Source organism: Pyrgilauda ruficollis, unplaced genomic scaffold (assembly GCF_017590135.1).
Source record: "Pyrgilauda ruficollis isolate IOZ18807 unplaced genomic scaffold, ASM1759013v1 scaffold14, whole genome shotgun sequence".
Classification (NCBI taxonomy): domain Eukaryota; kingdom Metazoa; phylum Chordata; class Aves; order Passeriformes; family Passeridae; genus Pyrgilauda; species Pyrgilauda ruficollis.
In genome coordinates this window covers 8,138,204-8,158,038 of record NW_024512543.1, presented here as the reverse complement: position 1 = coordinate 8,158,038, position 19,835 = coordinate 8,138,204, and the positions used below count along the sequence as shown (strand labels likewise).

Here is a 19,835-nt window from a genome sequence, read left to right as displayed (position 1 = left end):
AGAAGGCTGATTTATTGAAGAAAATGTAAGTGGAAAAAAAAATGCTCAAGAAGCCTCCTTGCAACTTAGGATACACTTGTGCATCAGAATGTGTTGTGTGCTAGAATGCAGGCAATCAGGCCTTAGATAGCAGCAGCTTCAAAATGTTCCACCGTGTTCAAAATGACCAGATTTGGAAGTACCTGCTTGCCCTGTTCTCCAGATCAATTCTTAAGTTCTCTAAGTTACAGCAATTACTCAGCATTTCTAATTGAATGCCTATGAAACAGTAGGGAATTTCAAAAAGAAGAAAAAATATGCAAGCTCTCTGGCAAACTAATGCATAATTGTAAACTACCTTTTTGAAAAAGTCACAACTGAATTTACAAATTACCAACTGAATACTTTGAACAGTTAAGGTTTTGTTCCTTTCTATGGTAAATAGCAGATGTTAAAATTCTCTTGCTTTTCACCTCTAAGATGCTTAAAAGAGGTTATAATTGTGTTGAGGTACACTCAATACCGTGGTTTTAAAAGAAGCTGTTATTTTTACATTAAAGAATACATAGAAAAGTTGTCTGAATTTTTTAGGGATAGAAGTAGAAATTTAGCAGCTGTAATCTCAGCTGTTGAACAAATAAATGTTTCACTGTATTTACGTCCCATAAAATAAATGTTGTGATGTCAAGAAAAACCAAATTTCTAAATAAATTTAATGGGGGAAATAAATATTTTGTATATGTCCTGTTTATCACTGGCTTTATCATTTAGTATACTAACTACAACTGCTCCTTACTCTGGCACTCTTTTTGTTCACATTTGTATTTACTGCTGTGTTTTCCTGTGCCAAGTTTTCCTCACCAACTCACCTGCCTCCCACTCCATGAAAGATGTTTGCTCTGATATCTTCCTGGTATCATCCTTCTTCTACAATTAAGCTGCTGAAATCAGTGCAAAAGGAAGATGACAGTACAAGATCCTGTTTCAGCTTGCTTCACTGTGGTCTCTTCCATAGAAAATACAGGTACATTTAATATTTCTGAAGTATACTTGAAGAAGGTCACTGTGGAGGAGGTCACTGCTTTGATTATTTAAATTTGACAGCTGAAACATACTCTTGAGAAAGCAAGTGGTGAGTAGTTATCCTGAATTACTGAAAACGGGATTTCTCTGCAAAAGGGAGGTATTAAGGTTCTGTGCCACCAGTGGAGGCTGTGAACTCTTACAACACAGCTGAGTTAGGCTAACTGCACACAGCAGAAGTGGGATCTGCTCTGCCCTGTAATGGTGCTAAGTATGCCAAGCTCTGCTTCCTCAGGGAGCAGACAGAGCTGCAGCTTTCCTCCCCCTACTCCTTTGGAGCACTGCTTCTTTCCACCTTGGCTCTGTATCACTCTAGGATTACTGTCAACAGCTCTGAAGGAAAAGTCAAGCCTGCTGCATAGCTCTTGTTTCCATCTTGGCAACAAGAGCTATGGCAGCTTTTGCTTTTTTTAGCTATCTAGAGGAGCCAAAGCTAAAGGTTGAAATACTTCTGCCTTTTCCACTTCTGGTGCTGCTCTTTGCAAATTTCAGTAGCTGAGTCACACTTAAGCACCAGTCCCCAGAGTATTAATTCTCATACCTTTTTCAGTTTAAAACTAGCAGATGCAAGTGTTTTACAACTGTCAACAAACCACAATGTAGAAAATAAAAGTGTTGGACAAGAAAAGAACAACAAACTTGCGAAATACTTTTTTCAGTAAAGGTCAGGACAGAAGCCAAGAAGAGTTACTACTTTGTAAGAACATCACAACTGCTCTCAGGCTACGTTGCAATCCATCCATCTGTGTACAGTCTCTCCATGATTCTGTATTTGGGAGTTTAAAGATACCAGTAGTGCCACACTTCATGCACTTATCTCTTTAATGTTTACATAGGCTCTTCAAGATGTTACAAACCACATGTTAAGAAGTATTTTATAAAAATAAACCACATATCTGAAGAATGTTTCAAAGGACACCAGCCCAACTTAGACTGGAGTGTTCTTGTCATATGCTTCATAGGCAAACTTTTCTTTATGAGCTCTGTCGTTTAGCAGACCAATAAAATCAATCTCCAGCTGGAATGGACCATCTACTTTATCTCCAATGGTGAATCCAAGGGTTCTAACCTGATTAAAAGACACAGAGGGTAGAACAGTATTTATAATATCACAATCAAACTCAGTTGTATCTCCCAATTCATATTTAACACACCGATCACAGCCATCTTCTTTAAAATGGTATTTGTTCAAAATGCAGCAGCATTTTTTAAGGTTTGAACACTTCACTATCCCATTTTCAATACAGACCCCAGTGGGAAATGACTCCACATGTGCCTGTCTACCACTGTGTTAATAAACCCTTGATTTAAAATGGCCCAAGCCTAAAGCAAGTTACTTTTATCCTTCATGCTTTCTATACAGCCACTTTTATCACAATTTGATTTTATGAAAATGTGTTTAGAAATCCCAATTCTTTCGCTAATAGGAGAAACAAAGATGTAATTAAGGATGGAAGGGATCATTCTAGATAGTGATACACCATCTACTCTGTGAAAACAACAAACCAGACATTTTAGAACTTAATTTTAAGCTGGTATGAAACTTAATTACTGAGTTTAATAGTAAGACAAGGCTCTTAGCCACTGTTTTCCAATTAGAATAATGTTTTTAAATATAAGAACAAGTCTGTGTGGCTCGTGCATGCTTTCTATTAGCCTGTGGCTGGCCCAAATGCTCCCTCTGCTCTCACAGGTTACAAAACACCTCCATCATTAACAGCTCAGTCCAGTCACCAGTGCAGGCCACCTCATAAACTCAGCTGCCCCAAAGCCCTGCTGAAAGTGCAGGTCTGAGCAGTGCCCATGATTTTAAGTTTGCTGCTGTAAGTTTGGGAAAATAATGCCTAGGCTGTGTCAAATGCTGTGTTAAATGTAGACTGAATGTAAATCTATATTGCAAATATATGCTAAATAAATAACAGAACAAAGCTAGGTAAATGCACTGACACTCCTCTGGATCATTCTAATGATTTCAATGCTATTCCTGCCCCAGCAGCAAGCTCTACAAGCAGCCCCTTGGCTTTTAGAGTCCAGAGAGTTTTTGAAGCTCTTTTTTAGCAAATCACATAATAACAGATAATCTACAGGAGTCACCTAAACTCTGCTCTGAAGAATCTATTCCTTTGCAAGCTCTAAATACATTGACTGTTTCCTGCCTTTTTTATTCCTATTTAACAATTATTTTCTGCTTTTCCAGGTTCCTAGGAAAACATACGTTAGTGTGATGAGGGCCATTCATTTAAGAGTTGGACTTGATGGTCCTGTGGGTCCCTTCCAACTCCAAATATTCTGTATGTGACCAAGACATTTTATGAAGATTTCTTAAACTACCTTCCCACTGCTTCCCTGATTTCTGGGTTTCTTTAAAATACATTTTTAAAATTACACTACAAGTGCATAATTTTTGCTGTCAAATGCTGCATATAAAATAACCATCAATAAAAGTTAAATGAAGGATACTTAGATCAAGTACTGATTTGTCCCTTTAACTCCAAGTAAATATTTTTAAATAGCCCATACACAACTTCATTTTCTCATTTAGCACATGTGAGAATAAGTACCTTATAACATGAAGAGGCCCTTCAATTTCAAATTCACAAACATTAGAGAATTTGTAAGTTATCTATATCAGGCCATCTTGAAGGAAATTTCCTACAGAGCAGTTGTGTGTTCCTTATACTGCCTTTTAAAATGAAATTTCAAATAAAGCCAACTGAAAACTTGCCTTGTCTAACCAGACAGGATGCTGGTTATCCTGGACTCTTCCCCGACTGGAGAGAAAGAATTTGGAGAATGGAATCTGACATAAACAAAACAAAATCAGACTTTAGTGTCACCAGTGTATAAAATAGAGACTTAGGGAAAAGAAAATAACGTGTTAGTAAAGTAACACTCTGCTGTATCTGGTACTAGAATTAGTTGGGTACATAAAACTGGCACAAAGAAATGGGCCACATTAACTCTTTCAGCTGGCCATTCACAGCCAGCTCCAGGCCCACCCTGCCCTGTGGTGGCCGCAGCCATCACACGGGAGCGTGTCCCTGCCAGGACACAATGAACGGCTGCGGCACGGAAGGTGGCTGTTTACATTGAGAATATCTCCTTCCAGTACCATGGAAATATAAACCAGAAATTACTGCCAAGTCTAGCATGGGTACATACTGACAGCTCATCTGTACCCAGGCTGTGCATTTCACAGTCCAAACTTCGTACTCTGGCATCAGTATCTCTAGCAAAGCGCTTCAGGGTAATGTAAAAATTTCTTTGAAAGTAGTGGGAGCAAGAAAGCAGGGCTGGCTGGTGGCTGGTGAGGGTGAGAGGAAAACATCCAAGCCAGCAGTGATACTCCTTCATCCTCCTGGCTCCTCGTCTGTGGAGCAGCAGGCTGTTCCCACATGATTGGACAATGGTATTGTGGAGCACTCAACACCAATTCATAAGAATGTGCAAACCTCCCTATAGTTGTCATCAGAGAATTACAAAAGGTCCTCAAGTTGCACCAGAAAAGAGCCACAGCTCACACTTCTTAAAAATATTCTGTGTCACAGTCAAGGGTCACAAATTACAAACCCCAACTCTTGAGTCTGACTGACTCCAGAGAGGCTCCAAGTTAAGCAAATCCTGTTGCATGGAACAAATCCTACAACAGCCCACACCCATTTGTATTACAGATAAAATGATAACCACAGAGAATATTCCAGGCAATGCCTGCTGAGTTTCAATTGGTGTATCTATCCTATTACTCAGTAAGAGCCAACAGTAGGCATTCAGAGAAACATGGTGGATCAATTCTTTAACACAACTGACACAGTGTGCCCTCCCCTACTCCAGTTTTGGTTACTCTCAAGCTAAAGGCACATGTCTATTGTATAATGAAAACGTTGAGTGGACAGCAATAGAAACTAACTGTGAATGTGGAAAGAATCCCCTTCCTGTGTTTTGACCAGGACCTCAAGACGGTCTCACTAGTTTGAAGGATTCATTAGCTCACCTTTATTTCCTCCCAGTACGGGCCTCCTCGGGTAAACATGAAGTAGCTGTAGAGATCATCCTTTTGATGAGAGAAGTAGGGGTCTGTATAAATGTTCACCATCCAAGGTCTGCCATCACCACGGACACGTAAATACAGACTGTTGAAGTTTGACCAGTCATAATACTTCTTCCTGTTAAAAGATCCCTACAAATTATTGATAAATAGAATTACTCCTCCTTAATAGAGGGACACCTTCATTATGAGGAACAGAGCATTGTTGCTTTGATCATGCCCTTGTTATTATGTCAGATAGTATTTACTGTAACACAGTGAACACAGCTACACTGTTATCACCCTGGCCGATGAGCTCACTGAATTTCCTTCAGAACTACACTAGAGACACAAACTGCAATATTGCTGCCTTAGGACTCACACTTTCATTATAAGCCACAATCTCGTAACTATCAGAAATCAGACCTCTTTCCTAGGACTGAATTCCCTACCAGGCAGTAACACAAATGCTGCAGTGATAGATCAGCACTTATGTAGTTCACTAAGTTTAATATTCTGTGGTCAGTTCTAGATCATTCAGAAGCGATAGCAGGAAATTGAAGCAGTGAAATAATTTATCCCCTTTGAAAACTTTCCAATGGAAGACTAATGAACACTGGGAGCATTTAATGTTTTCTAACTTTTTTTTCATTAACTGTGTAAAATAATAAGATTGCAAGCATGTCTAATTCTTTATTGCATTTTTTTCCAAAGATCTGAAAAATCCTGAGATGTTGCCATTTGCCTGATGACATATCCAAGAGTCCTTCAGTCCTTCTACACTGAAGTCACTTGGAGCAATGAGGGACAGAGGGCAAAGTTATTCTTAGCTAGACTTGACAAGAAGTCAAAATTAGCATCAAAAATTCAGATTCTTCCCCTTTATTTTACAGCACTACTATGATTACCTATCAGCTATTGTTCTACAAACTCATCTTGTAGGTAACAGAATAAGTAGATTATGAATATATAATTATAAGGCCTATAGCTACTTCATTTTATGGTTTCAACAGTTTTAAGCCTTTTCTACTTAAATAAAGATTGATACACTCCACTACTTAAGAATTAGGAGATGAAAGTTTGGGTCACATTTTCATAAGTCAGTAGCAGTGCTGAGAGTTTAATTCAGACAAGACTCCACTTGTTCCAGTCATCTGATCTAATGTCACTATTTAAATCAGTCTTCATGTCTCTCACTTACCCATTGATTTTGCTTACTCATATTTTCTGCTCCCCAAGATTCTGGCCCAGAAATTATTCTACCTAAGCACTTGTGCCAACACACAAACAACAGAACACATTAAATATTTAAGGATTTTATCCAGTGCGTGAAAATGTTCCTCTACTTTTAAAGGTGCTTAGAAATAAGGGATGAAACAAGCAGTATCCATAATAAGCACATCCGTTTCTGGTTCTATTTTGCTCAATTCTGAGCTATCAAAGATTTGTGTCTCGCTTTTTTTCTGATGTACAGTAGGAGGCAGGCCTTTAAAAAGTACATTTCAAAGCCTTGTTTTCTGCTCCTGTGAGAAAATGATTCATTCACCCTAACCAAGTCTGATGAATAGACCAAGTTAAAGCCCAGAAATTCTTACTTATGAGACATTCAATCAATTTCAAATTTAGAAAGATAATCACACCAATTTTGGATATAAAGATTCATTCCACATCCTTCATTTGTAAGGATGCTGCAAACAGGTCTGTCTATTGTACATAAGTAAATGATCAAATATGTATTATTCCTTTTCTAAGAAAGGAAAACAAAATCCAAGAAAAAACTTAAGTTCCTTCCAAGTCAAAGCAGGCACAGCAGTAATAATGTCTGAGAGAAACCTGAAAGTGACCAGCAGTAAAGAGCAGGCCACTTGCTGTCACTGGGATTCCACAAACACCCTCAGATTCATATCAGAAGCTGTGCAAACACGAAGCTGTACTTACCACTAGTGGTCTGGATCTCATACTGCAATACCCACTGTATTTTGTCTCCCCATCACGAGGCACTTCTGTATTGAGGGTTCCATACAGCAGAGCAGCCTGGTTATTCCTACCCAATTTGATGTAAACTTTACTTTTCCCTCCAATCTCCATATCAGAGGAAATAACCCATTTATTTAAATCTTCTTGGCTCCTAAACTGCCACAACACCCTTGTTTGTTCCAACAAGTGCTGACTTAATGGATGGCCTCCAGGTCCCTTTAAGTAATCTAAAGTTTCCTTCTTCAGCAAGCTTAGTTGAGTCTTCAGGTGATCAATGCTCTTCTTAAAGCTGAAATCAACATTCTGCCAAGACAATTTTTTCTCAGGCTCTGCCCCGGGCCTCCTGTAGCTGCTGTACAATTTTGAATTGTTGAGGACAGGTCCAAGTGAGGAGAGTAAAACTTTGTGCCTGCAGCACCCACCATGGAAGGAAGCACCGTTCAGCATCACAGCCAGAGCCATACTGGTCACTTGAAGAATTCACATCCAGTAAGGCACTTAATGGATTGAAAGCTAATTTAAAAACAAAACTAGTATTCAGAGCTATCTTAGTTGATCTTCACCTTTAATGAAAAAGAGAAAAGCTTATTCAAAAAATTGCATACAGGATGCTTGTGAAATTATTTAACTTTTATAATCAATACTAGCTAGAAATCCAAGTCATTGGAAAACAGAATGAAAAAACCATCAGGAATGACACTTCCTCAGAGCTTGAGTTTACTTATTGACTTCCACCCTATGCTTTCCCTTCTGCCCATGGTGTAAAATCCCCAATGCAAATAAGAAAACCCAAGTAAACTACTTAAAATAAAACTGAAAATATAAAAGAAAATACAATTTATCTTCATCCCTTCTACCAATAAGTTTAGTGTTATGGACAACACCAGCAAAAACAACCCATGAAGGTTTCTAAAAGATGACACCTATATAACTAAAAAGTTTTATTCCTGCATGAAAATCACAAATTCACAACAGGTAGATGCTGCTGCCACAATGACAAACATGACAACCTCATCTGACACAGATGACAAGACTTTTCAAATACTAAGTCCTGCAGCAGTCATACCATAATCTTCTTCCAAGTCATCCTCAATATAACTATGCTAGGATTACAGAGACATTTGCAAAGACTGAAAAGTTTAACGTGAAAGACTACAATTCAATGTGTTTTTTTTTTTTTTTAAATAAGGCTTTAGGAAAACTCTTCTCAATGCTCTGTACAAGGCTATTTTCTCTTACTTGCAAATTTATACTTTTTTTTTTTTGTTGCTGTTGTTGTGTTTTTTTCATGCCACAGAACAAAACCAAAATTGATGTCATATGCATGCAATTTCTGTGAGCTTTTAGGAACGGAGTCAGGCACCCCACTCATACCCTCTGTATGTCATTCACCTTCCTTTACTCACTGTAAAATTTACTACTGTTATTCTCACACTCTAATTAAGTTATGCCTAAAGCTACACTGAAGCAGCTTTTAGAATTCACATTTCAGTAGCTTAGGATTCACATTATTCTCTGTCGTGCACTTCACACGACCGGAGGCAAGTTCGCGATCAAGAAACCCTGTCTCCTCATTGCTTCAGCCAAGTGCAAGAAGAGAACGGAGAATCTGCATACATTCTACTTCAGCCCGCTTTTTGTCCCTCGGCAAGGCTTTAGCAGCCCGCCGCTGTGGCGCCAGCCCGGTGCCCGGCCCGGCAGCTGCGAAGCCTCCGCTTCTGCCACGGCCCCGCTTGCGCCGCACCGGCCGCGGCCTGGGCGCCGGCCCGGAGCCCGCCCGCACGACTGAGCCCGGCGGGCAGAGGCGAGGCCAGGACGGGGGGGCGGCGGCCGAACCCCGTGCCCGCAGAGCGGCCGCCTCGCCGCTCCTGCTCCGTGAGCGACAGACCCCGGCATGCACACCGCCTCACCTTCCCGCCGCCGGGTCCGCCGCGCCCGGGCCAGCCAAGGAACGAGCACCGCGCCGCTCCGGTTCCGCCGCGAGCGACGGCGGCCACCGACGTCCCGCGCACAGCGGCGGCCGAGGCGCGACCCGCGATCTCCGCAGGTCTCCGGGCACCGCAGGAGCGGCCGCGGGGACAGCGCGCAGCTCCGTGCGGGGACAGCGGCAGCGGCAGCCCCGCCCTCGCCCCGCCCCACGCGCCGCGCATGCGCGGTGCCCTTTGTGTCGGGCGGCCGCCGCCGCCGCCGGGGCGGGGAGGGGGCACCGCCGGCTCCGCCATGGTGAAGAAACGGAAAGGCCGTGTCCTTATCGACTCCGACACCGAGGACAGCGGCAGCGAGGAGAACCTGGACCAGGTGCGCGGGCAGGCCCGGCCCGAACGCGGGGCCTGGGATCGCCGGCCCGCGCGAGGCTCGGCGCCGCCATCCCTCCCTCGCTCCCGCCCGTGGTCCCGCGCTGCTCTCGCCCTCCTCAGCCCGATGGGGCCCCGCGGCCGCCGTGCGGAGAGCCCGTGTCCCTCCGGCGGGTCCCGGCCCGCCCCTGGCAGGAGGCCCGCGTTGGCGGGGGCTCTTTGCAGCGGGCCCGGTGCTCGGCGCCGGCGGGACGGAGGGGCGGTGGATGCTCCGGGGCGATGCTCCGGGCGGTCTGGCCCTGAGGAGGGGTTAGCGAGGCCCGGCTGCCAGCGGTCTCCTCACCTCGAGTAGTGGGGAAAGAGGCCCAAAGGGCTGGGCAACTTTTCCATGCTACTTTGGTACGCCGGGAGAAGAGCGTGTCAGGTCCCTGCCTCTCCTCGGGGCAGGCAGGCTCCCGGAGTGTTAATGCGTGTTTAATGCGACCCTCTCAATCTTGGTGACTATGCTGGGGAGCTCTGTTGGTGGGAAACCAGCCTGTAGATGTAAGAAGGGGTAGTGTTTATTTTTTTGTCATCGGAGCATCTCCCGGGGTTGTAAGTGCGATGTCTGGTATGAGTTCAAGCGTGTCTGGGCTGCAAAAGGGATGTCTCCCCCTGTGGAGCAGGCTGCTTTCAAAGATTCACCTTTTGGTGTAGCAGGTATTGATGGTGTGATTCCAATGGTAAATAAAGACATTGTGGGTGAAGTGTGTTGGAGCATGTATGGCAGTACTTGGTCCGGGGAGAAGTTTGGCGGGTTGAATATGCTGAAGCCGACATGTCTGGTGTAATTTATTTGTTGGACCTTCAGAGTTTTTAATATAGAAGCTGTTGCTATGTTGCAATAAAAAGCCTTCCCAAACACACAAAAATACTTTTGCAGATTGGGGCTTCAGAAAGATCAGATCAGATCCTCTGTTAAAACAAATACACTGGAGCTGCTGTGGTTGATCTTGCATAGCTCTAGAGTCCTTAGCACTGCCAACATCTCGCTGCTAGTGTATCAGTTTGAGAGTTTTAGAACTCGAAAATGGGAGTTGGAGTAGCTCTAGCATAGTCAGACAATCGGAGTGATGGTGGTAGGAGTAACCACGTGGTTCTGCATCTGTTCCATCCCTCAGTGGCAGCAGGCATCTGCAGCTGTACCTGAGGAGTAGGTGCTTCCCCCTCCACTGAGCTGTTTGTAGAAACTGTGACAGCAGGGAGGTGTGTGTGCAAAGATGAAGATCAGGTAGCAGGGAAGCCATGTTTTTGAGATGAGAGAATACTGACTTAAATGTTAAATACCAATTAAATGTTTGACAGCTTCCTGTGGCAATCTAGGCTTGTTGAATCAAATGGCTACCAGCCTTTTAAATATAGTATCGTGGAAAATAGAGAACAAATGTAGAAAGAAAAAAAAATAATATGGCTTTAAAGTGGTGCTACTTCTCAAGAGTTTCCCAAAGAGAAGCACTACTGAAGCTTCTTCAGGAGCTTCCAGAGATCTTTTGATTGTACAAATGTGCTGTGTTGATGTTGCAGGGCTTCTTTAGAGAACGGTTGGTAAAATGCCAATACTAATGAACTAATGAAAAGTTTCTTGGTTAGTAGGCGGACGATCAGCTTCTGCAGTGTTTATGTTCTCATTTGAGGTAGTAAATTGTAATCAATTTGTTGAGATAATCTTCCAGTTATGAAACTAATGGAAACCAATCCAGCATCAACTTCCCAAGACTGCAGAAGTTGGTGTGGCTGTATTTCTACACACAGCTAAGACTCATTAGCCCCAGAGTAATGTTTCTGAGAATAGATTCTGTGTCCTGGACCGCAAAGACAGTGACACAGCTTCAAAAATGTTTGTTTTGTGCTACTGCTTGTGTCACCTGAACAAGTGATGAACAGCAGATGATGAGAGTATTTGAGAGCCATGTAGTTCTTTATGTGGGTGTGTGTTGCCTGTGAAAGTGTTTCCTTTTGAGCAGAACAGCTCTAGTGAGTTTCACAGACTTTGAGCTCGATACCTGCTCTGTCTGTCCTAAGCTTTAAGTGCATTCTGGGGCATGTACCAGCAGTGAAAAGGAATTTAACTAAATATTACCAACCACGGTGTAAAAGTGATGCCTAAAGCACTTCCCCTTTAAAGTGTATAATTGCAAACATTTCTGTTGTTTAGGAGAAGAAGCTGCTATCTACTGGTATTTGGCTTTTTCGGGCTGATGCTTCATGGTGTAGTTAGGGTGGTTTTGAATTATTACCCAATCCAAATAAGACAAATCTGGACATGACTCTGAAAGTAATTTGTCTTACGTTGTTTATGCCAAGAAAGTAATGGTACTAATAGTTACCTTTTATAACTTGTTATCTTTAAAATCCTTTTGTAGCATCCCGTATTAAAACTGTGTATTTATCAAACATAAGTAGACTTGTTCCTTAGTAGGTGGCAATAATCGTGCTGCTGTGATGTGCTCAGATATTGCAGAGAGCCTGTGTGTGCACTGACCTGGATTGTTAAAACTAATTATGCCACTTTGAAATAATTGTGTGTGTTTTTACACCAGGAGCTCCTGTCATTGGCCAAACGGAAACGCAGTGACTCTGAAGAAAAGGAACCACCTGTGAGCAAACCTACAGCCTCTTCGGACTCTGAGACATCAGACAGTGATGATGAGGTGACTTTATCATGTTATCAGTGACATTGCTGTGGGTTGTCTGAGCATACCTAAGCAGTGAAAGTGTATTTATCATACAGTGTATTTAGCCTGCTGACTTCATAAGATGGGACTGGCTATCAGTGATGGAGACTGATGGACACCTATTAAGGCCAGAGAATTTTTTTTTTAAATGAATATATTTGAATTCTAATTGTATACAAAATAGTCTGTATACAGAAAAGATGATTGCCAGTTTAATCCCATGTTCATATGGTGTGGGGAACTGGCTGCTTTAAACCAGTGTTTGTCCTGTGTCGTGCTCACTGCTGAAGTAGGAGTGAAGCTGCTAAAGCTGGACTGTGAATTCAGGGGGCGAGATTTTCACCTTTTGAGTGGAGCTTCCTTCCTAAGAGAAGGGTCAAGGCAGATAGTATATTTTACAGGTAGTAAAACTGTTCTACTTAGCTACTTTTATTGTCCAAGAACTGTGCTGTGAATTAGCTGTCTGGCCATTTGGATATGCAACAGGGTGTGCTTTGATTTACATCTTTGAAGAAAGAGGCGAGAAAGAGTTCAGCATGACTTTGTTCTAAGGTTTCTCAATTTCTTGTATAACAGTGCTTATCTGCTGGTTCTGTTTTTTAGTATTTGTTCTTGGTACTACAGTCTAGAGCTGGTTAAAAGCCTGTGCATCTAGAAAAGAAAATTTAAAAAACCCTATTAAAACAGGCACTGACAAATGTTATGCAGGTATTTGAGTAAAAGCAATTTCTGGAAAGCTTACAAATATTTTTGCACACTTTCTGCAAATTACGGTGAGGTCATTTATTCCACCTATTCTTAAACATTTGACAGGGAGGTGTTTGGTGTGGGTTTTTGTATTTTTTTTTTTCTTCTAAAGTAACAGTAACAGATTATCCATTGTGGCAACTTGCAGACTAACAGGGTAGGCCAGTGATAAACTATAAAGCATTTGTTAGTGTAGCAGAGTTCTTCCAATAAGTGTGAAGAATATGCAGTTTTATTTTCTTTCTGAGGCATTTTTAAAATAAATATGCTTGGAACTCTGTTCCAAATCAATCATTTTCTTAAAAAGCCTGCTTCTTGTATGTCTAATATACCTTTGAGGAATAGAGACAGACAAAATTGTGAACAACCTAGATATATTAGGTTTCTTATTGGGGAACTACTCAGTCTGTCACGGTGTGTGTTCAGATCTGCTGGCTCACAGTTTATTTATTCTAAGTTATGTGGAGACAAGCTTGTCTGGAAAAAGTAGACTTGGGTGTGGAGAGCATGTGGATGATAAAGCTTTCCATTCTGTGTTTATCTCTGAAAGCTGTCAGAATTTTAACTTGTCTAATAAGTAAAGTCTGCCTTTTTATTATGCGTAGAATGTGACAATACCTCTTCACAAATTTGCACAGACCTTTGTGATCAGCAGTGCTACTGTTGCACCTAGCGTGTTTGATACTCTTGCTAATCTGCATCTCCTTTCAAATTGATACTGTGTTCTTTCTGACCTCCATGCAGCAAGAGGAAAAAGATTTAGAGAAGAGGTAATTAGGACACTTGCTTCTATTCCTGTGCCTGAAATATGCATTCTGAACTGCTGCTTGTCACAGCAGGATGAGTGGCTGGCTTACAACAGTTCTGCTTCTGCCAGTCATTCCGTTCTGTGTGTCCCTGGGCTTGACTACACTAGTCCTGCTGAATAACTCAGGTTTTAATAAGTATTCTTGTGGTTGGTTTGAAGTTTGTTCAGTCTTGGGAATTAGAATGGGGGGGGTGGTCTAAACGTTGAATTTGTATTATTGGACTTCCTGCAAGGTGGAGACCTTGAGGCAAAAGCATAGAAATTGTTGCCCTGGACAAACGTGCCTAATCACACCCATGTGTTTCCACAGAGGCTTTTCAGTGTGCATGTCCTTTGTGATTCCTGGAAAGCACTAAATGTTCCAAGATTGGCACTATGTTGCGTGTACAGGAAAGAAGCCTAAATCTATTGCAGAGCGTAATGCAGCATACTGCTTTCTTTTAGAGGGAGAAAAATTTGTGGGGCATAGGGGAGAGAAAAACATTTTGGAATTACTGAATAACAGCAGGTACAAATCATGCTGCATCTATACAATAGTGCCCAAGGGATGTCACTACATCTTTAATGTTACATTTATGTGTTCAGTGAGAATGCGCTTCTCACCCAGATGCTGAGTTCTGTAACACTTCTGTAACCACTTCTGTGGTCTGAATCAAATTTCCGAGCCACCAGACCAAAAGTGAGTTGCAAGCAATGAAATAGGAGGGATGCTCTGAAATGTCTTCTGGTGGGACATTCTTGACTGAATTACTATAGTCTTTTGTTCAGAGAGAGATGACTGCGAGTTCAATGACTGAAGGGCTTTGCAATGAGGAGAGCTACCTTTGCAAAGAGATGTACTAATCTGGACACAGATGGCTCCTTTATGTGGTGTGTGACCATGTCTGCTCAAGAGCTCACCATGTTAAACTGGTAGCTTTCTGCATGTAACCAGTTTGGTGCTAGCCAGGTTACTGCTGGGGCTACCATGCCAGAGGTTTGTGAGTTCACAAAGTGTTCTTGTTACTGATTGAGGACATTAGGTGGATGATGTTCCTCAGTTGCAGTAGGTTAATTCTGGGCTCTTGCTTTTCCTTTTAAGCATCTTTGCTTACAGTAAGATAATTCATTCTATTGTGTGAGAAGAGTGGGTGACTTCTGCAACAACTTCACTGACATTAGTTTTGATTAGACAGAAAGCCACAATGCTACAGGAGCTCCTGTTTGTTTCTCTTGACAATTGCACTCGTTCTAATGTCAGGAAGGGCTCAGTTCTGCCTTTCAACACCTACAGGATAAGGACAGAATATCCTTCCAGAACTAGAAAACTTATATAATGAGTGCTGAGTACTATTCTGGAGTTTAGTGAGGATTATCTCTTTATACCTTTTTTTACAAATGTGTTAAGTTGTTAGGGACCTGTATAACTGAGGATCTTGTCAAGAGCTATGGGACAGAGGAGGAGATGAGCAGTAGTCATGTAGCTAGTGAGGAGATTGGTTTCAAGTAACAGCCTAGAGGGTTTTATGCCTCTTTGTATCTCCTTACTGCACTTCAGTTAGGGCACTCCAGCAAAGCACAGATGAACAGAACACTGCATGTGTTCTTTTTGTTTTGGCGATGTCTTTTTGTGGGTTTGTAGAAATTACAGTACTGAATGTTGACTTTTCCTGTGCTCTTTTATTTTATAATACTGCTTAATTAAACCTTCAAAAATGAGTGGGTTCTCCAGTACTATGAGGCCTTTGCCACACATTTTTTTCAAGCTTAGGAAATTTGAAGCAGGCCATGGTTTAATCTTCTTATACACAGCTTATAGACTGTGTGCTTTGTAACTGAGACTTTTCCTGGAGACAGTTTCCTTCAGCCATTAATGGGTGCAACAGTAAAGTTTTTCTCGAGTAAGAGAGGTGGTGTTGCTTCCTCCTCTCCAAATACAGTGCAAGTGCAAATCTGAATAGCACAAGCAAATTGTATGAAGGCTGGCATATCCAAAGGAGTAATGTGAGTAAGCTGTGGACAAAATTGGTATAAAATTTAGTCTGTAACTAACTTCTTTAAATTGCAAACTAGCATGGAGATAACTTCTTGGGATTTGATTTCTGGGAGCTTCTTGGAGCTGTACTTGAATGAAAAAAGTAGATCAGGTGTCTGGTGATACTCTAGCCCATCAAGCCTTCTTCACCTAGTTCCTGGGAAAGCCTCTGCTGTGGCTTCCAAAGGTGTTTTCTTTATTTGCTTATTTCCATTTTGGTGTTCGTGCCTAGAGTTTCCTCTCTGTGTCTAAAATAGTTCTTGAAGTTTTCTGATTGCTAGGCTGTTGTCATGATGAAAGTGTTTGAGGTGTTCACATGACAGGTGTAGATCCTGAAAGACAGGATAAATAACAGGGGCTTTTTATTTACTATTTCATTTTAAAAGTAGTGGTAGAGAGCATTTTCCTCCTTGAAGCTCTTGGAGTGCTGTCTATAGAGTTTTCCAAGCTTTGAGAAAGCCTGAAGACAGTAATTGCTGCCTTATTTTCATGTCTGTGCTTCCTGCTGTTGAGTTCAGATAGGCTGAAACTGTAGTTTCATGGCTTGCCTGGTGGACTGCCTTATTTTTTTCCTGTATGAATGCATGAAAGTTTGTAAGCTGAGCGCTGATGTTACCTAGCTTGGTGCACTGAAATGCAATGACAACAGGACAACTGAAGTTCATCTGGCCTTGGAAAGGAACACGTTGGTAAGGGACCTATTTTGCTTTGATCTTGTGGCTTGTAGTTTGCATTTTGCTTATAAAGCCATTGGATGTGGCAGAAGGGAAGGATATGGAAGACAGGCTGGCAACCTTACTTGTGCATCTCTGGCTTGATAGGGGGTTAAAAAAAAGCTGGGAGAACACCTATTTGCAAATCAAAATCTCAGTGTGTAATGCATTTAGAAACTGTGTAGAAGGAAACAGAACTATTGAATAGACGGAAACAGCAACTACCTGAGCAGTAAAACAGTTCTGCACTCTAAGCTCACTTCAGGTATAGGGTTTTTTCCTTTTTTCTTCTCCACAATCTCATTTAATCTCCCTACTGGAAATATGTTCCACGTTTGCTGAGCTATAAATTATTTTCTTAAATCACTTTGTGTAGTTGTTTTTTTAGAAGCTGACTTACAAATCTAGGTAATTTCTAATGTGATGAGTTGGGCTTTTTTTTCCCTAAGTCCATTCTGGTTACTGTGGCTTAATTTGGACTTCTTAGAGTCAAAGAATTATTTAAATTGACAAGGACCTTTAGGATCATCATGTCCAACTGTTTCTTGAAGGAAATATGCAAGCTATTAGCGCTGTGAACCTTGGCAGCAAGAGGAAATTTCAAAAGGCTCTTCTGGCTACTTCTTGCGAGAGAGCCATAAAGCTCTGTTGTTTGGTAGTGCTAAACAATGAGCAGAAAGCCATGTTGCAGTACACTTGTGCACGGGTTTATGAACTTGCTGTGTCTGGAACCATGGAAGGTTCCAGATGGTGGCCGAGGCGGCAGCGGTGAATAGAGGGGCTGTTCCCAGGAGGCCATACAGCCATGGGAGGCATGTGAGAGGCATTGCCTGGGGCTGCCTGACTGCAGCGTGGAAGAGGGGACCTGGAGAAGCAGCAGTAGAGGACAGATTTTTGGAAAGTGATTGTTGTTTGGAATAAGGGAAAAAGAGCAAAGAGATGTTTCTGACTATAACTAAGTACATTTTTACTCGATGTTGCATGTGAACATTTTTGATTTCTACTGGTGTGCTGGAGCATGAGGAAGGGACTCAAGACTTTGGTTTTCCAGTATTTCCTTCCCTCTCCCTCCTAGACGGCTGTTGTGTCCTCCTCTGTTGCAAGAAGAAATTCATATGGTCACTCTTTCTGAGCAGTGCAGATAAGTCATTGGGTGTCCAGCTGACAACTGCAGCAGCATCCAGATGCAGAGCAATTTGTGAACCTTGGAGTCTTGTCCTGTGTCCTTGTTTTGAGTGGTCCCACATTTGTCCTAGCTCTTGTCTTGTCTTATCGTGTCTTGTTTTGTTGTGTAGTTGTTCTGGGAATAACCAGGCATTCATGAGAGATTGAGGTAACTGAATAAGGCTAGAAGCAACTGAGTTGGGTAAGAATTTGGCTTTGTGACAGTACTGAAATTGGAAGATGGACATAGAGGTCACTTGAATGAACAGCAGTGAGATGAAGTGTTATCTCCAGGGTGAAATAGAAACCAAAGCACACTTTCCTAGATGAGAGAGCAGATTTTTTAATTACCTTGTCCTATGTTGGTTTGTTTGGGTGGTTTTTGGTTTTGGTGGTGTGGTTTTTTGTTTGTGGGGTTTTCTTTTGTTTTTGCTTTGAGGTTTTTTGGTCATTTTTTTTGTTGTTGTTGTCATTGTTTGTTTGTATGAGTTTGGGATTTTTGTTGTTTGGGTGGGGATGTTTTTGTTTGGTGTTTCTTTGTGAGGTTTTTCTTTTTTTTGGTTGTTGGTTTGTTTTGGGTTTTTTTTTCCAAGTGTTTGTCACATAGGTTTCTTTTCAGTCCTATCTTCCTGGTCACAGGTTTTCTCCACAATTCTAGTGAGTTAAAAGCTGAAAACAGTGATATGTAACACACATGTACAGCTATTAAACATTTTATTCATTGAAGTCCTGCTGGTTTTTATCTGATCATAGCTTCTTTCATCTCAGCATGACCTCTCAAGGTCTTGATATAACTGTGCTGTCTACTGTGGCTTTCTGTGTGCTGCTTCCTTGCTGTGCAGCATGCTGACATGGGGTATAATTCAGCATTAGAACACTGAAAAGAAGTGGCAGAGCTCTGGGAGGGAGGCACCTCTGCATCACTGCTAAACACTGAGTTTCACTTTTCTTGCTGTTGTGTCTTCTCTGGTATGCTGGTGGTAGGTGAGTGTTTGGGCAAATAGCAAAAATGCACTTTTCTGTTCACCTCGGAGATGATTCCCTAATGCTGAGATTTGAGTAAATTTAGACAAAGTGCAAGCTTGTTCTTTACTGATTTATATGAGCATAGTACCCAGAAATAATACTAGACAGCAATATTGTAACACTGAACAAGTAAAACTTTAATGCTGAAGCCAGTAAAAACTTCAATACAAGCTCAGGCTGGTATGAAGTCAGAAGCTTTCTGTGCAGCTTCTCACCTGCCCTACAGACCATAACAGACTGGGGTGCCTGCATAGGGTATGAATTGCAAGGCTCACCACTGTACTTTTACCTCAGGAACAAAATAAAACCAGCTTTTGCCTTGACAGAGACTTGAATACTCTCTCTGACAGAGACTTGAATGGTGCCTGAAGTACGTGCTGAAGCATTTGGTAATATGGAAAGTACAAAGTTGGGTGTGACAGTAATCAAAACCTGGGAAATTCCAAAGGTATTTGTTCAGGTATTGTTAGATTAGGTAGTAGCTTATAACTACTTGCTTGAGTTTCATCTAGAGTAATTCAACACCGGGGTTCTCTGAGGATGGTGTGTTATCAGGCAGAACAATTTATCAAATTTGATGGAATGATGACTATCTGCAGAGATAGACTTGATTTATCCCCCAGGATAGAGTGATTGGGTAAGAAGCCTGAAGTTTGTATCGGTTTGAGGTCAATTCTAAGGTGTTTTTTTTTTCTCACTTAGAGTAGTTTTCAGTGCAAGACCTCAGTTATGCATAGTTGTATTTGCTCACTTGCATTATGACTGGTTTTTTAAGACAGCATGTTCAGCCGGATGGTGATGTGCTTGAAAGATGAGAATAATATACAGGTATTAAGAAGATTTATGTGTGTGTATAAAGCCTGAGGGTAAGAATTTCTAGAAGGAGGTGGTGAAGTACAAAATACTGTAATGTCTTTAAGTAACACATGGGCAATCTTTATTGCTTCTATTCCCTTCTGGCTTTACCCAGGTAGTTGGAGCAATGTAAAAATTCTATTAAGAAATCACACTGTAAGGTAAATACTAGTTCTTCTGGGACTTTGGGATTTAAAACGGCTATATGTCTGGTGTATGTCTGGGGGTGTAAGTCCTGAACTTGGAAACTGTGGTCTAAGTTAACTGAAAAGATGACATTAAAAGAAAATTAAATTTAGGACTTGATACTGTATTTCTTCTTTTTTTTTTTGCCTAACTTCTGTGATCTGATTTGATTCTACTTCGTGTACATAGTGGGTAGTGCCACCACCTGCATCTATGCTATCACTGTTAGCTTGTTGCATAGAAATACAGAC

At 41.6% G+C, this 19,835-nt stretch overlaps 2 protein-coding genes across 2 annotated transcripts in view; one reads left to right on the top strand and one right to left on the bottom strand.

Annotated features, from left to right (window-relative positions):
- Window positions 1-1,866: 1,866 nt before the first annotated feature.
- NDUFAF1 (NADH:ubiquinone oxidoreductase complex assembly factor 1) lies at window positions 1,867-9,189 on the bottom strand. The gene is made up of 5 exons (XM_041459993.1): window positions 8,974-9,189; window positions 7,025-7,626; window positions 5,054-5,239; window positions 3,788-3,862; window positions 1,867-2,131 (listed from the first exon to the last, which is right to left on the bottom strand). Exons 2-5 carry the CDS (start codon window positions 7,523-7,525, stop codon window positions 1,991-1,993), a joined length of 903 nt encoding a protein of 300 aa, XP_041315927.1. The 5' UTR covers window positions 7,526-7,626; window positions 8,974-9,189; the 3' UTR covers window positions 1,867-1,990.
- A 48-nt stretch (window positions 9,190-9,237) lies between these two features.
- Window positions 9,238-19,835, top strand: part of RTF1 (RTF1 homolog, Paf1/RNA polymerase II complex component) — a 29,188-nt gene continuing 18,590 nt past the window's right edge. The window contains exons 1-2 of the mRNA XM_041459929.1: window positions 9,238-9,361; window positions 11,937-12,047. Of these exons, the coding sequence (XP_041315863.1) occupies window positions 9,284-9,361; window positions 11,937-12,047 (189 nt within the window). The 5' untranslated portion in view covers window positions 9,238-9,283. The remainder of the gene's footprint in view (window positions 9,362-11,936; window positions 12,048-19,835) is intronic.